The sequence below is a fragment of the Meles meles genome, chromosome 3 (assembly GCF_922984935.1).
Source record: "Meles meles chromosome 3, mMelMel3.1 paternal haplotype, whole genome shotgun sequence".
In the NCBI taxonomy this organism is placed as follows: Eukaryota; Metazoa; Chordata; class Mammalia; order Carnivora; family Mustelidae; genus Meles; species Meles meles.
Window position 1 is genome coordinate 118,472,445 of NC_060068.1, and position 17,657 is coordinate 118,490,101.

Genomic DNA, 17,657 nt, shown 5'->3' on the forward strand with positions numbered 1-17,657 from the left:
TTTAAATAGTATAGTTAGTCTATTTCTTGGTCCAAAATAAATAAAGAAGCAAAAATTACCAAGAAAATAATGAAATAAAAATCAAAGAACTTTCATTCTCGACTAACTGCAGTTAGCACCAGTTAAAAATTCCAGAAAGTCAGGAGTTAATGAGATGAGAGTGAGGGTTGAGTACCAGTAGTGAGAGGATAAAGGGGACTATTTTAGAAGTTGCTGCACTGGGAATGAATTTGTGGCAGAGGCAAACATGGCTTGCTGGGCAATAGTGGCAGCACTAGAGTATCCTGCTTTGAAAAGCAAGTCCCTGTCTTGAGGAGAACAGGCAGCTTAGAGGATTAAAGTGAGCAGGGCATAACCTGAGCACACGAAAAAGATTTAGCTTTCAACTTGCAACACATGGTAATGAGGGCAGGTGGATACTGGGAGTGAAAAATCTAAATGGGAGAGGTAGGAGATAGAATGCTCTCATGGTATGCATGGCCTGGAGGACTCTGGCACTCCCAATTATAATTATTTGTCAGGATAAGAGCTCAGGGCTAAGATGCTTCTACAGAGAAAAACTGATGTAACCGAAGAAAGGGAGGTTAGGTGAGCACAACTCTGAGTCTGCATTTCACTGAAGCTGGGTCTACTTTGGTATTTTTAAGGGCTCTCAAAAGTAGTTCAACCTCTCCAAGTCTGTGGCCCCACTGAGCATTTCTGGGAGCACCTGGCATTGGTGCCAGGAGGACGGGAGGGGTCCCGATATAGCACTACTCAGGAAAACCAGTACCTTCCACCTTAGTGGATTGCTGCTTCAGCTTTAAGTTCTTTGCGTGGGTCTTCCCCAGGTAGTGCGACTGGGCCACGACAGGGGAGGAAAAGGTCATGTTACAGATGGGGCAGCACTGGTTCTTGTCTTTGCTTCTGCTGCTCTTCTGGTTGGGAGAAAGAACACAGGTCTGATCACGCCACTGCCCAGCCAGAAAATCTTTAGTGGTTCCCCATCGCCCATAGAAGAATGGGCATTCAAGGCTCCCTTCACACACTAACCCCAACCTACCTTTCTGGATCTTTCTCCAGCTACTTCATTTCAGGCTCTAGCTCTACTCACCACTCCCCACTTTATTCTCTGTGCTTCCTTGCTTTGCTTGGGCCATTCCTGCTACCTAGAATGATCTTCCTCTTTTCCTGCCTGGCATGTATCAGCTTAGCCTTCAAGGCTATATATATATATATATATATATATATATATATATATACTTCTCAGCCATATATACATACTCACTTCTGGGAGACTTACTCAAGAAAATCATTCAGTACACGATTATTGAGCTGCTTTGTGTGGGTATTCAGAAAAAATTAATCTTGTTCCATCTCTGCATGCCCAGAGTTCCTTAAAAAGGCCTTATTATACCACTTGTCACCCAAACCGACAGTATCACAGCTCAGGAGACTTTGGGAATGGACCATTGGACTCATCTTTGTTTCCTATCCTTAGCACCCTGCTGGAGGCTGGCACATAGCAGATATTCAGGTTTGATTTGTTGATTGTGATTAGGCCAGAAAACAATGTATTTCAAGGCTGTGTTAAGAGCTTCCAGTCCCTCTCTGAGGTCTGATCTGTGAATAAAGTATTCATTCTGAGCGCATTTTACAATTTTGGCAGTACCGACATTTTGGACTAGGTCATTCTTTGTTGTGGAAGAAGGGGAATGTCAGTCACTTCATTTGAACTACTGGACCACCCTGAGGGTTGAAGTAATCGAGATACAAAGAGGTGAAGTGACTAGTCCAGAGTCATAAAGTTGGTCTTATCTTTCTGAATTCTAAATCATAAGCAGAAGGGCAACTAGGGGATGGGTTCAATGAGTCTGGAGAAGGGATGAGTAAGGCTCTTCCAAATCTGTGACCACTGTAATAGGAGGAAATTACAAATTTTTACTCACTGAGCATCCACTAGGAATTGGAATTATACCTCATAATACCCTTAAAAGGTAGGAATTATCATCTCCATTTTATGGGTAAAGTATAGAGAGGTGAAGGGACTTGCCCAAAGTCACCAAACCAGTAAGGTGCAGAGCTGGTATTGGGCCCTCTTCAGCGTGCTTCTCATCCCATGACATTTGAACAATCTCCCATGGAACAAAAGTAGTGGTACCCCTGAAAGACTAGGACTGTTTCAGCGTAATTCTCATTGTATTTCTAAGCCAAAACCAAATGCATTTACATCTCAGTCAGAGCAGGCATTTGGAAAGGTGTTTCCTCCACTTGTTTATTCGAAACATTGAAGTGCTGAACTCAGCTCTTTCCTTCCCATTTCAAGAAAGCAAGCAGCTTGGTTTCCTTCCCCTTTTTCTCCTTGAGTAGTGAATGGGTAGTCCTGCTCCAGTAAACCAATGGGTGGTAATGCATAACAATGGCTTTATTTACTGAGCCCTACTATGTGCCAGGCTCTGTGTTTGGTGATTTTCATAAACCTTCCCTCATTTTAGTTTGGAAAAATCCTAAAAGATAGTTGATATTAGCATTCTCAATTTTAGGGAGGAAGAAATCAAGGCTCAGAGAAGTAATAAGACTTGTCTAAGTCACAAAACATGGCCAGGATTTGAAGCCAATTCAGTCTGACTCAAAGCCCACCTTCTTTCCACCACACCAACCTGCCTGTTGGCTTCATCAGGAAGTGAGCAGTCTCAACATGGCAGCTGGATTACCTGATCTGAGTCTAGCTTCTTCGTTTCCCCTTTTAATGTCTCCATTCCATGGATTGCTAGGTATCTCTTCACTTTGTTGGCATGTTTTTTGCTCTGCAAGAACCCAGGAAAAAGATCAAAAATAGCCAAAAGCCATTTCATACCTAAGGCAGTCAAAAATACTAGATTTTCATCTGATTCATCCTCACAAAAACTTTTGAGGAGGAGAAGGTGGGGGAAAAACCTAGTTTATTGAGCTCCTACTCTGTTTAAGGCACTTTACATGCTATTAAATCTAACCTTCCCAGCAATCAATGAGAAAATTACCATCATCTCTATCTTACAGATGAGGAAACTAAGGCTGAAGATTGTGAGGTTTCTTGCCCAAGATGAGCAGCAGAGTTGTGATTCTAACTCAGCTCTATTTAAAGCCAAAGTGCATATTTTCTACTATACCACACTGAGAGGGAAGATGAAGTATGATGATCCTGATTTGGATGGGAGAGATGAGACACAGAAAAATTAAGTCAACCTTCAAGTCACAGTCAGCATGCATGGAGGCAATGTCTGGGTGGCTAAGAAGGAATTACATACACTCCATTTTGCAAGCCAGGGAGAAGTGTGGAAAGTAAAGTATTTCTTTTTTTTATTTTTTGAAAGTAAAGTATTTCTAAAGGTACAATGGCATACCTGGTAGTGTGCCAGCTTCTGGGACTCAGAAATGAGCAAGGCGCAGCAAACCTTACACTGGGTATTGGTAAAGAGACATTGGTTCTTCTGGATCATGTGCTCCACTACAGAGAGGAAAATAAAAAATCTTTGAGTTAAAAACCTACCTCAAGAGACAAACCATAAGAAACTCTTAATCTCATGAAATAAACTGAGGGTTGCTGGAGAGTGGGGGTGGTGGAGATAGGGTAGCTGGGTTATGGACATTGGGGAGGGAATGTACTATGGTGAGTGCTGGGAAATGTGTAAGCCTAATGATTCACAGACCTGTACCTCTGGGGCGAATAATACATTATATGTTAATTAAACAAAAACAACACCTCAACAGCACTATCTTTGAACCCTGTCTCAAACGTAGGCACTGAGTAGTGGAATGTCATACCATTATATCTTGGCACACCTTAGTCACTCCTTCCCTATGCTTTCATGACTCATGCTATGTTCTCATATCACCTATACAATTACTTTATAATTTTATGTAAGCCACTTTCTTTATTAAGTAAATTTTTAAAAAATTATAATTGAAATACAACATTATATTAGTTTCAGGTGTACAATATAATGATTTGATATTTGCATATATTGCAAAATGGTCACCATGATAAATCTAGCTAATATCTGTCACTATATAAAGTTACAAATCTTTTTTCTGAAACTTTGAAAACTTTCCAGTTTTACTCTCTTAGCAACTTTCAAATATACAATACAGCATTATTAACTATAGTCACCATCCTATAAATTCTTTTAAAAAGAAATCTTCAGATCATAAATTTATAATTTTTTAAAGATTTTATTAATTATTTTACAGACAGAGATCACAAGTAGGCAGAGAAGCAGGCAGAGAGAGAGAGGAGGAAGCAGGCTCCCTGCAAAGCAGAGAGCCCGATGTGGGGCTCGATCCCAGGACCCTGGGATCATGACCTGAGCCGAAGGCAGAGGCTTCAATCCACTGAGCCACCCAGGCGCCCCCAGATCATAAATTTAAATAGATACCAATAAAAATGAAATAATTCTAGATGGACACTGGTACCAGAGGCTTGGAGCTCTCCTTACAAAGAATAAGAGAGCAGCAACTGTAAAGAAAGGTGTTAAGACATGACAGCTCCTGGGGCGCCCGGGTAGCTCAATGGGTTAAAGCCTCTGCTTTTGGCTCAGGTCATGATCCCAGGGCCCTGGGATTGAGCCCCTCATTGGGCTCTCTGCTCTGCAGGGAGCCTACTTCCCCTCCTCTCTCTGCCTGCCTCTCTGCCTACTTGTGATCTCTGTCAAATAAATAAATAAAAATCATTAAAAAAAAAAAAGAAGAAAAAGACATGACAGCACTCAACTGAGACTTGATCCCAGATAGAATGGGAAAGACTGAAAGACTCGAAAAGAGAATCATTTTATCACTTTTTTCAATTGTAATAACAAATTCTGTATATTTTTTATTATTTGTGAACATTTTCTGTGGAATTAAAAATAAAGCAACTTTATTAAAAATAAAGCAACATTTATTCCACTAAAAGATCAACAGCATTTTCTGATTTTATTTATTTATTTATTTATTTATAAAATATTTAATTTATTTATTTTACAGAGAGAGATCACAAGTAGATAGAGAGGCAGGCAGAGAGAGAGAGAGGGAAGCAGGCTCCTCGCTGAGCAGAGAGCCCGATGTGGGACTCGATCCCAGGACCCCGAGATCATGACCTGAGCTGATTTTATTTATTTTAAAATTTATTTATTTAAATTTAAATAATTTAATAATTTAAATAATTAAAATTTATTTATTTAAAATTTATTTATTTTGATTTTATGTATTTTAAAAGTTTTATTTATTTTAAAAGATTTTATTTTGGGGGCACCTGGGTGGCTCAGTGGGTTAAGTGGCTGCCTTTGGCTCAGGTCATGATTCCAGGGTCCTGGGATCAAGCCCCACATTGGGGTCCCTACTCAGCAGAGAGTGTGCTTCTCTCTCTCTCCCTTTGCCTGCCGCTCTGCTTACGTGTGCTCTCTATCTCTCTGTCGAATAAATAAATAAAATCTTTAGAATAAAAAGATTTTATTTTTATGTAATCTCTATACCCACTGTGGGGCTCAAACTCACAACACTGAGATAAAGAGTTGCATGCTTTACTTACTGAACCAGCCAGGGGCCCCACATTTTCTGATTTTAAAAATTTACATTGGTATAACTGTACATATCATTTGGTTAGAATATTGTACTGGGGTTTAGTTATTAAAAGACTAGAACATTCTTTTTGTATGGAAAGAACATGATTTTGTAAGGAAACATTAAAAATTGGTTTCTTTGGAATAAATCAGAAAATTTGAAAAGCAATTTTGGAGGATAAGTATCAATTAAAAGATGTTGCTGTATTATCTTTCACCTTTATGAGACAAGGTAAACTAATTCTGTTATTACATAGTTAACACAGACTATCATCTAATACCAGTTAAATGTGTATGGTACAAATTGTGGTTAGGAACTTGGGCTCCCCAAGCATGCCCACTTGGGTTCAAATCCTGCTGCTGTTTCTGTGACTGTGTGATTTTATAGAAATTATTTAATCTCGAGGCACCTGGGTGGCTCAGTTGGTTGAGCATGTGCCTTTGGCTCAGGTCATCGTCCTGGAATCCTGGGATGGAGCCCCAACTCAGGCTTCCTGCTCAGCAGGGAGCCTACTTCTCCCTCTCCCTCTGCCTCTCCCTCAGCTCTTGCTCTCTCAGGTGCTCTCTCTCTCTCTCTTTCAAACAAATTAATAAAATATTAAAGAAAAAAAAGGAAAGAAATTAATCTCCATCCTGTGGTTTTCCTTTGTTTAAATGGGAGTACAGAATCCCCCCTTACCTGGCAGTTCTACTTTCTGTGATTTCAGTTACCCATGGTCAACCATAGTCTGGAGGCAGATGATCTTTCCTCTCACATATCTTCAGAAGGTTAATAGTTGCCTAATGCTATGTCACAATGCCTGTATCATTCACTTCACTCTATCTCATCATGTAGGCACTTTATAATTTCACACTACCACAAGGGCAAGTACAATACAGTAAGACATTCTGAGAGAAACAGAGATACCACATTCACATAACTTTTACTACAGTATGTTATTATAATTGTTCTGTTTTATTAATAGTTACCATTGCCAATCTCTTACTGTGCATTATTTTAAAATAAAACTTTATCATAGATATGTATGTAAAGGAAAAAATATAGTATATATAGGGTTCAATACATCTGCGGTTTTAGGCATTCAGTAGAGAATATAATCCCCATGAATAAGGGGGACCACTATACTGGTAGCATGGATCTCATGGTATGTATTATCCTTGTGGTTTTCCATGCAAAGCACTTAGTGCAGTGTCTGGCTTAGTACACGTTCTTTGTCAATGGTGAATGTTATATGTCAAATTCTTTTTTGGGTCCTGTGCTTCCGAAAAAAGTAATTATTTTCTAGATTGTACCTGTGAATATATATACACACACACACACACACACACACACATACATATATATATATATACATTTTTTAAAAGATTTAAGTAATCTCTATGCCCAACGTGGGGCTTGAACTTACAACCCCAAGATCAAGAGTTGTATGCTCCATGGACTAAGTCAGTCAGGTGCCCTAAGATATTTCTTATTCTAGAACTTGATAAGTGTTGAAATTTTTCTTGATCTGACTTTGAAACATCCTAATTCACCTAACATATTACACAAGATCTATACTGTAGTAAACCAAGACATTAACTATTCTTTTTTTTAATTTTTTTTTAAAATTTATTTGACAGACAGAGATCACAAGTAGGCAGAGAGGCAGGCAGAGAGAGAGGAAGGGAAGCAGGCTCCCTGCCAAGCAGAGAGCCTGATGCGGGGCTCAATCCCAGGACCCTGGGATCATGACCCGAGCTGAAAGCAGAGGCTTTAACCCACTGAGCCACCCAGGTGCCCCGAAGACATTAACTATTCTTAATTGTTGGGCTTGGGGAACTAACCCTTACCTTTGGGGAGAAAGCAAAATTTCATGAAGGCATGAGTTCTATCATGACACCAATAATCTGAGGCAGGGGCAGAGTCCAGAAAACTGTGAGCAGACAGAAAGCTCACATTTTTTATCTTCTAATCTGGACCAAAATGTGGTCAAGATGCCCTGGAGGGAGGTTCCTGGTAGAAAACTTTTTTTTTTTTTTTTTAAGATTGATTTATTTATTTGGAAGGGAGGTACAGAGCGAGAGAATCTTCAAGCAGACTTCCTGCTAAGCAGGGAGCCTGATGTGGGGCTTGATCTCATTACTCATGAGATCATCACCTGAGCTGATACCAAGAGTCTGATGTTTAACCAACTGAGCCACCCAGGTGACCCTCTTGGTAGGAAAATTTTAAGGTGACTTTCCTTATTCTACAAGGTATAAAGCTTATCTGTGCCAGCACTTTTGGGCAGAAAGGCTGTTGTCTGGCTGTATTTCTGCCCCTTAGAGTCTCTGTTTTTTCCCCCATTTTTCTCCTCTTGTGCTTGGTAAATTTTTGTGAAAGACCTTGCTGGTCTCAGCTGGGTTCAGAGTAACCAAGGAACGTGGGTCTGTGAACAAATCTGGGCCAAAGTTTTTATTTAGCCAACTGAGCCACTCAGGCACCCTTAGAGCTTTTATTTTAAAGGGAGGATGAGTGGCTCCTCAAAATGCAAAGCCCATAAGGGGGAGATAGTACCCAGAGTCAGAGTATAGTCGTCCTCTTCTGACCTGGAGATGCTGGATTTTTTTTTTTTTTAAAGATTTTATTTACTTATTTGACAGACAGAGATCACAAGCAGGCAGAGTGGCAGGCAGAGGGGACGGAAGCTCCCTGCTGAGCAGAAAGCCTGATGTGGGACTCAATCCCAGGACCCTTAGATCATGACCTGAGCCGAAGGAAGAGGCTTAACCCACTGATCCACCCCGGCGCCCCTTTTTTCTTTTTTTTTAATTAAAGAAGATGAGGTTCTTTTTCAAAAATATTCAGAATCTGACTCTCAAAGGCTAAACAGAGCAGGGACCATGTATGACTTTGTATCCCAGTATCTGGTACAATACCTGACCCATAGGAGGACCTTGGTGAGTATCTGCTGAATGAATGAAATGTATTTCTCTGGCCTTAGAGAGTCCACAAATATATATCTGGAATGGTTTCTTTGTGCCAGCACTGGGGCCATATCAACAAGTAAGACAGAATACACAGTAAATAAAAAGCAAAATAGTGACAGAGAAGAAACACTACAAAAACTAAGTGGCTCTCTCTCTCTCTCTCTCTGTGTCAAATAAATCAATAAATAATCTTAAAAAAAGTGGGGGGCGGCACCTGGGTGGCTCAGTCGGTTAAGCATCTGCCTTCGGCTAAGGTCATGATCCCGGGGTCATGGGATCGAGTCCTGCATCAAGCTCCCTGCTCAGTGGGATCCTGCTTCTTCCTCTCCTTTTGCCTGCTGCTCTGTCTACTTGTGCTCGCTCTCTCTGTCAAATAAATAAATAAAAAATCTTTACACAACAACAACAATGAAGTAAGTGGTAAAGAATGATGGGGGCGGTATAGTCAGTGAAGACCATCTTACAAGGCATCAGCTATAAGGAGGAAATAGTGTTTCTGCCTGAGAGAGTGCCAGGTCTCTGAGGCAGGGATGAGTTTGGCATATTCAAGGAATGGAGAGGAGGTCAGTGTGGCTAGAGTATGGTGAATGAGATAAAAGTGGTAGGAAATAAAAGTTGGAAAGCAGTGTAAGATCATGTTGAATGAGTGTAAGGCCTCAAAAACCATGAATTTTTTTTTAAAGATTTTATTCACTTATTTGACAGAGAGAGAGAGAGCACAAGCGGGGGTGAGTAGCAGAGGGGGAGGGAGAAGGAGACCTTCTGCTGAGCAGGGAGCCCCATGCAGGCTTGATCCTAGGACCCTGAGATCATTATCTGAGCCAAAGGCAGACACTTACCTAACTGAGCTACCCAGTTGCCCCCAAAAGCCATAATTTGAACTACGGATTTTGTTTTTAGTGCCATAAGAGGCAACAAGATCTGGCTTATGTTTCAAAAAGATTGCTTGGATCATCATGTCAGCAGACTGTATGGGGATACCAATGGAAGCTGGCAATGGAGACAGAGAAAAGTGTATGGATTTGGAATTACATTCTGGAAGTAGATCTGATATGCAATTTCTTAGATTGGATGTGGGGGAGTGAAGGAAAGAGTCAAGGGTAACTCCTAGGTTTTGAGCTTGAGCAACTGAACAGATGAGATGAAAACTGGAGGATGATAGCCTTGGAGGAGAACTTAAGACTTTTCTTTGGTTATGTTAAACATGAGTAGTCTATCAGATATATGGGTAGAGATATCAAGTAGTCAGTTGGAGATTCAAGTCTGGAACTCAAGGGAGAGGTCAGAGCTGGAGATTATAAGTTGAGAATCATAAGTATATCAATTGTACTTAATAAAGACTGTGGATTGGAAGAGAATGCCTAGTGTAGATGGAAAAGCAAGAGGTCCTGTGACTGAGTCTAGGATCCCTCCAAGCCCTGTGACAGAATTGTCCAGCCAAGTCCTTCCTAAATTCCTAACTCACAAGAACCATGAGAGGTTTACAAGATTGGAGGAAGCTATGGTCCACATTGGGAAAAAGAACTTACTTAAATTATCAGAATTTTGAGAAGGTGGCCTGAATGTGCATCTCTACTGCCCTCATATGCATATACAACTTCATTCATTTATTTATTTTTTAAAAAGATTTATTTGCCAGAGAGAGAGAGAGAAAGTGAGCACAAGCAAGGGGAATGGCAAGCAGAGGGAGAAGCAGGCACCCTGCTGAGAAAGGAGTCGAATGCAGGACTGAAGGCAGATGTTTAACTGACTGAGCCACCCAGGCATCCCTCCACATACAACTTTAATCCAACTACCAATTACCTCCCCGAAATGGGACAGGTTTGATATAAGAAATTAGATGCTTAGAACCATTGGAAAGTCTGAAAGTACTTGGCTGGGCCTTCATAAATGTCTCTAGGAATAATATTTGTCTGTTCCAACAAAAGAGCTATAGTTTGAGGTCTCCATTGCAAACTTGCTGAAAGTAAGAAGTTTCCATTATCAATGAACCTTCATCTCAGCCTATGAAGCTTGATAATGGATTCTGGAATACTGATGTAGGATGATCTCATAGTTCCATGACCCTTTCTTGATAGTAACAATAGAGAAAAGCCATAGGAATATGATCTTCACTGCACTTCTATCTTCCAAATCTATGCTAAGACATCTTTGGCAGGATTGGATTTGTATCCATATTGTAGCCAACAAGAGGATGTATAGGGCAGAGACTGAGAGATCTAGGACAGGGCTTATTTTCACAGGGTCAGTGAAGTATGGGCAGAGCTAGGGTAGAGAAGCAAGATAATTCTTCCTAAACTTAAGGAATGTAGGAGAAGTAGTATTTGGGAGATAAATGATTGTGATACCTCAATTCAAGTTACTGTCTTTAGGAGACTTACTGTGCCTTAAGTTGTCTTAGGATACTTAGGTCTTGAATAGCTGGTCACTGCATGACAAAACAACCTCCTATATTCCAATTGATGGTGAACACTGCTAGTCTATAATGACTTGCTATTCCTTGGCCCCAAATGTGGCCTTAGAATCTTCAACTCAGCTCCACAGAAATTCACCAGTTTTCTGAAGATGGTCCTCAGAGATGTAACCAATGTAATAGCCTGCTTATTATGGCTTATTGGGAAGTAGTGGATTTCTAGGTACAGCTATAGTTAGAAAGCAGCATACAACAAAAGATCCCCGTAAAAGCAAGCTGGATATAACCTACTAGTGGGTCAGATTTGTTAGGCAGCGTAGTCTAATTCTACAAGAATGCATTGGACAGTTAGCCCCATTAAGATTACTTAGCCTCAGTACTTCTATTTTGTGAATCTGCATTATTGATGGTCTGAACAAGCTCAAATTTTATCACAGAAAAAAAGTATGAAGAAAGCAAATGTAATGGTATTGATAATGTGGTGTTAAAAATTTTTCTACTTAGGGGGCACCTGGGTGGCTCAGTTGGTTGGATGACTACCTTTGGCTTGGGTCATGATCCCAGGGTCCTGGAATGGAGCCCCATATCAGGCTCCTTGCTCAGTGGGGAGCCTGCTTCTCTCTCTCCCTCTCCCTGCTACTCTGCCTGCTTGTGCTCTCTCTCTCTCTGTCAAATAAATAAATAAAATTAAAAAAAATTTTTATACTTAGAACACATATAACAAGAGTTCAAGGGCGTCATGGTGGCTCAGTAGGTTAAGCGTCCAACTCTTGATTTTGGCTCTGGTTGTGATCTCAGGGTCATGGTACTGAGCTCCTCATTGGGCGCCACGCTGGGCATGAAGCCTGCTTGAGATTCTCTCTTTCCCTCTCCCCCTCTGCTTCCTGCTCTCTCTCTCTCAAAACAAAAAATAAAACAAACAAAACAAAAAAGCAGAGTTGAGCTGAAAGTACAATAAATGAAATGAAAAATTCGCAAGAGAAAGTCAACATCAGTTTCAAAGTAGCAGAAGAATCAGTGAACTTGCAGATAGATCAATAGAAATATTCAATCTTAAGAGGAAAATAGAAAAGGATGAATAATGAATCGAGCCTTAGAGACTTGTGGGATACATAAAGCACACCAAACAAATATATATGGGGAAATTTCAGGAGAGAAAAGAAGAAAAAAAAATATTTGAAGAAACAATGTTTGAAAATTCCCCATATTTGATTAAAGAAAAACAATCCATACAGCCAAAAGTCTCAAGTCTCAAGTCTCTCGGGGTACCTGGGTGGCTCAGTCAGCTAAACTTCTGCCTTCCACTCAGGTCATGATCCCTGTCCTGGGATCAAGCCCCACATCAGGCTCCCTGGTCAGCGGGAAGGCTGCTTCTCCCTCTCCCTCTGCCTCTGCCTATCACTCCCCTGACTTGTGTACTCTCTCTGTCAAATAAAGAAAATCTTTTTTTTTTCTTAAGATTTTATTTATTTATTTGACAGACAGAGATCACAAGTAGGCAGAGGCAGGCAGAGAGAGAGAGGAAGGGAAGCAGGCTCCCCACCAAGCAGAGAGCCTGATGCGGGGCTCGATCCCAGGAACCTGGGATCATGACCTGAGCCGAAGGCAGCGGCTTAAACCCACTGAGCCACCCAGGCGCCCCAAATAAAGAAAATCTTAAGAAAAAAAAAGTCCCAATCTCTCAAAACATGATAGATACCAAGAAATCTACACCCAGATACATCATTGTCAAACTACTGAAAGATAAAGACGGGTACCTGGGTGGCTCAGTCAGTTAAGTGTCTGACTCTTGGTTTGGCTCAGGTCATGATCTCATGGGTTATAAGATCAAGCCCCCTTTTGGGCTGTGCACTCAGCTAGGACTCTACTTGAGGATTCTCTCCCCCTGTCCCTTCATCTGCTTGTAGTCTCTCTCACTCTCTCTAAAATAAATACATAAATATATTTTTTTAAAGAAAGATAAAGACACGGGGTGCCTGAGTGGCTCAGTGGGTTAAAGCCTCTGCCTTCGGCTCAGGTCATGATCCCAGGGTTCTGGGATTGAGCCCCGCATCAGGCTCTCTGCTCAGTGGGGAGCCTGCTTCCCTTCCTCTCTCTCTGCCTGCCTCTCTACCTAATTGTGATCTCTGTCTGTCAAATAAATAAAAATCTTTAAAAAAAAAAAAAAGGAAAGATAAAGACAGGAACTCCTTAAAGTAGCAAAAGAAAAATGACTCATCATACACAGTGGAGTAATTTGATTAATGACTTAACTCCCTATCTGTAACAATGAAAGCCAGAGGGCAGTGGAATAACAGTAGTGAGAAGATCAAAATTGTCAACCAATTACTCCATGTCCAGCAAAACTATCTTTTAAACATTATGCTAAGCGACAGAAGTCAGTCACAGAAGGCCACATATTATACAATTTGATTGATATGAAACATCCAGAATAGGCAAATCTATAGAAAGAGAAAGGGAATGAGTAGTTGCCAGAGGTGACTGTTAATAGGTATAGGGGGTCTTTCTAGGTGATGAAAATGTTCTGAAATTATTGGTGATGAGTGCACAATTCTGTGAATATACTAAAAACCACTGAATTTTACGGTACATGAATTATGTACCAATAAAGATGTTATTTTATTTAAAAATTTTTTTAAGATTTTATTTATTTATTTGACAGAGAGACAGAGAAGGAACACAAGCAGGGGAGTGGGAGAGGGAGAAGCAGTCTCCCTGCTGAGAGCCCGATGTAGGGCTCCATCTCAGGATGCTGTGCTCATGACGTGAGCCGAAGGCAGATGCCCAACAACTGAGCTATCCAGGCATCCCAACATGTTATTTTAAAAAATTACTCTTTAAGACTGAAAGCAAAATAAAGACATTCCCATAAAGACTGAGAGAATTCACTGCTAGCAGGTTTGCTTTGCAAAAAATACTAAAGGAAGCCCTTCTGGCCGAAAGGTCAAGTGGTAACTTGAATCCAGAGGAAGAAAAAAAGAACACCAGAAATGGTAAATATGTGGGTTAATATAAAAGACATTATAAGTATTTTTGTTCCTTAAATTCTCTTGATTTCTTTAAAAGACATATTGTATAGGTCTCTGGGTAGCACAGTCAGTTGGGTGCCTGGCTCTTGGTTTCAGCTTAGGTTGTGATCTCCAGGTTGTCAGATGGAGCCCTACCTCTGGCTCCACACTTAGCAGAGTCTGCTTGAGATTCTCTCTTTCTCTCCCTCTGCCCCTCCCCATTGTGCACCCTCTCTCTCTAAAACAAATAAATCTTAAGAAAAAGACATATTGTATAAATCAATAATTATGACACTGAATAATTAGGTTTATAATATATATCGATGTAATATATATAACAATAATATACATGACAATAATACTATGAAGGAGGGGGAGGAATGTAGCCCTCTTAGAGGAATGTTTTTATATTTTACCAGAATTAAGTTAGTAGTATTAAAAAAAAAAGTTAGTAGTATTAATTTGAAGTAGACTGTGATGAGTTAAGATGCATCTTGTAGTCCCTTGGGCATTAAGAAAATAAAATAAGTTTAAAAAAAGTATAAAAAAGTATTAACAGAGAAATTAACATGGTTCACTAAAAAATACTTAACACAAAAGAAGTAGGAGAGAAAAAGGGAAAAACAAAATGTAAAGGAGATAAATAGCAAAGTAGAAAATGTAAATCTAGTCATATCAATAATGAAATTAAATGTGAATAGTCTTAAGTCTACTCAAAAGGTAGAGACTGTCAAAGGATAAAAAAGCAGGATCTATATAATGAGATTCGATTTTGCAACAAAAAGTAATGAAGTACTAATACACAGTACAACTTGGCTGAACCTCAAAAACATACCGAGAAAAGCCAAAGGCAAAAGACTACATATTGTATGATTTTGTTTATATATAATGTTCAGAAAAGGTAAATTTATAGTGGTTGCCTAGGGCAGGAAGTGAGAGTGGAGATTTAATGTAAACAAGCACAAAGGAACTAATTGGAGCCATAGAAATATTCTAAAACACAACTCTGTACTTTTACTTTAAAAAATCATTGCAAAAAAAAATCATTGCATTGTACAGTTACAATGGGTGAATTTTATGATATACATAAATTATAACTCAATGAAAGTGCTAAGAGAAAAACAAAACAAAACAAAATGAAAACCAAGGTGAGTAGAATTTAGTGTTAAACAGGGCTCTACCTGAACCTCATATAAATATTGGAAAGTGAGGAGAGTAGGAAAATGAACTAGGTCCTAAGTGACACTGTACATTCACACACACATAAGCAATTCACTTTTTAGAGCACAGCTGCTGTGTTCTCTGCTTCAAGGTCCAAGGGGTGCCTTCCCTGTCCCTCAAGGACGAAGGTCACTCCCTCTTTGTGCACAACGAATTCTTACACATTTCTCTTCACTGCACCCATTCCCTTATACTGGAATTGTTTTGGTGTCTGCTTCTTGGACTAGACTATAAACTCCTCCAGGGCAAGGGAAAGTATCTTCCTCCTCTCTCTAGCTCTGCTGCCCAGCCAGTCCTGGGAACTGAGCAGGATATCAGTGAATGTTTGTCAAATTAGTGAAAGGAAAATTGGGATGTGTTTGCAGGGATTTGTACCAAACAAGTCTGAAACTATGTGGGAGACAGAGAGTCCATATTAATTTAGGAGTCAGACTAGACTAGTTTTAAAACTGGAGAAGTATACACAAGGGTAAAGGTCTGTGTACCACTCCAAATTTAAACATATCCTCCTTGGATGTGGTCAAAATTCCATTTTAAGCCAGGGCAATGAGTTCACAAGCAATATATTAAACTTTCAAGATTAGTCTGCTCACCAAGCAAGCAAACCATCTGATTTTACTGCAGATTACTTGCCAGGATTAGCACAGAAGGCCAGACAGTTCTTGTACTTCTGGGTTAGAGTTAAGCAGCTAGCTCTGCTAAGGACTACGAAGGGGGTCACACAACCACGTCAGGCCAGCTCTTTCCACGCTCCTCTACCTCCATCTTACCCAAAGCCAGGTCAAATGCAGAGCAAGCTGGGAACCTTCAGCTCGGAAAGTGCCCCCACCTCCCCACCGCCCCGGCCCCCGTGTATTCTGTTCTCCACAACTTCTGTACAAGCATGGGATACAAAGAAGCTGGAACCAAAGTATACCCTGGCCAGTTTCTCAGGCTCCCGGCCCCCATCACATTAAAGGGACCCAGGTAGTAGAGACCAGACGCCTAGAAACAGGAGTAAACCAGGCTGAAGATACCAAGACCAGGAGGAAAAGGGCGGGGGGGTAAGAACGCCTTCTGGAGTCCTTGGCAGTGTAGGGCACAACAGAGGGGAGGCAAGCGACACAAAAGATGGGAGAACCTGGAGACTGGGACGATGTTGAGTCAGGGAGCAATGGTGAGGGGCTAGGAGTCTGGCGGGGAAGGTTCTGTGGGTCTCAGAGAAGACACGGATAGGAATTACATTCTACGAGTATACGATAAGAGCTGTGCTCTGGTGGGTAAGAATGGAAGGGGAAAAAACCCCGCGGCCTGAGTATTAGAAGGCCCTTGAGTAGATCAGGGAGACCTCATTCATTGCTGCTGCGGCCTCAATTTTCAAGGGAACGGGCCCACGGTACCCAGGCCCAGCCGGGGTGCACGAGTCAAGAAGTCCCGGGGCGCGTCACGCAAGGGGGCGGGCCGGGCGCCAGGGGGTGTGCCCGGAGACCCGGGGGCTGGGCCGCGTTCCCGCCCCGCGCTTCCGCCACTCCCTGTGAGACCAGCGGGCGGGTGAGGGACTTGCTGCCTCTGAGGTCCCCGGACTCACCTTCCTCCCTTCCCACTGGTTGGGTCCCGGACACTGCTTCCCACAGGCGGCGCGCCCTCTCGCGGTCGAAGCGCAGCCCGTCCGGTTCCCGTCCTTCTCGCTCTTCCGAGCTGTTGTATGGCCGGGCCCCTCCACTGTCCGCGGCCTCCACCGTTCCCAACGCGGGATACTCCATCTTCCCTGCAAGCCCTAACCGGCAGATAGCCACTCACAAAGCTTGGTCTCGCGAGATGTGGGTGGGAGGGTGACTTTGCCAGGCCAACAAATCTCGCGAGGTTTGGGCGCCGCAGACCGCGTTGCGGTGCCGGCCCTAGCGCTTCTCTCTGATAGCTGTTGGGGGATATCCTAGTAAGTGCTGTGAAATTGAGTCAGTCGCTGTTTTTACAGCAGCCCCTTCCCTCCGGTATAGGTACGTGCAGCCCTTGGCTAAAGGGTCTCGCCTGTTCACCCTCAGCCTTCGACACTTCTCATTTCGTTCTATTGAAGGTCCTGTGATGTGGGAATATTTTCTACGTTTTATTGTTAGGGAAATTGAAGCCCAGAACCTAGAAATAGTTTACCCAACAGTAGAGCCAGTACTCCATCTCCGTGATTCTGTTACTGCTGACAATAAATGCCATTTGAGTTTCAAGTTCTAGTTCTCAGCCCAGACTTCCCCCTTAAACTCTCCAACGTAACTGTCAAATCTGAAAATCCGTCCCCTCATGTCCTCCCCCAGTCTTTCCGAGCCACCATCTCTTGCTAAGGTTATTGTAGCTTCTTTACTGGACCTTTCCTTTGCCCTTCAGATATTCTCAACACAGCAGCCTCAGCAGTCCTCTTGTAACAAGCCGTATCATGATACCCTGATGCTCCTCCTCTTCAACAGGTTCCCATCCCACTCTTGGTGAAAAGCCGAAGTCCTTAGTTCAGCCAAAGGGCCCTTTGCAGTCTGACTTCCCTTA

The 17,657-nt window shown here is 41.7% G+C and overlaps 1 protein-coding gene across 3 annotated transcripts in view; it reads right to left on the reverse strand.

Annotated features, from left to right (window-relative positions):
• Nucleotides 1–16,904, reverse strand: part of ZNF346 (zinc finger protein 346) — a 35,527-nt gene extending 18,623 nt beyond the window's left edge. For 2 of the 3 annotated variants that reach the window (XM_046001111.1, XM_046001110.1), the window contains exon 1: nt 16,714–16,904. In XM_046001111.1, coding sequence (XP_045857067.1) covers nt 16,714–16,888 — 175 coding nt within the window. In that variant the 5' untranslated portion in view covers nt 16,889–16,904. Of the gene's footprint in view, nt 1–772; nt 918–2,693; nt 2,787–3,362; nt 3,467–16,713 lie in introns of all 3 variants that reach the window. The other variant, XM_046001109.1, reaches the window with a different exon arrangement.
• Nucleotides 16,905–17,657: the final 753 nt, after the last annotated feature.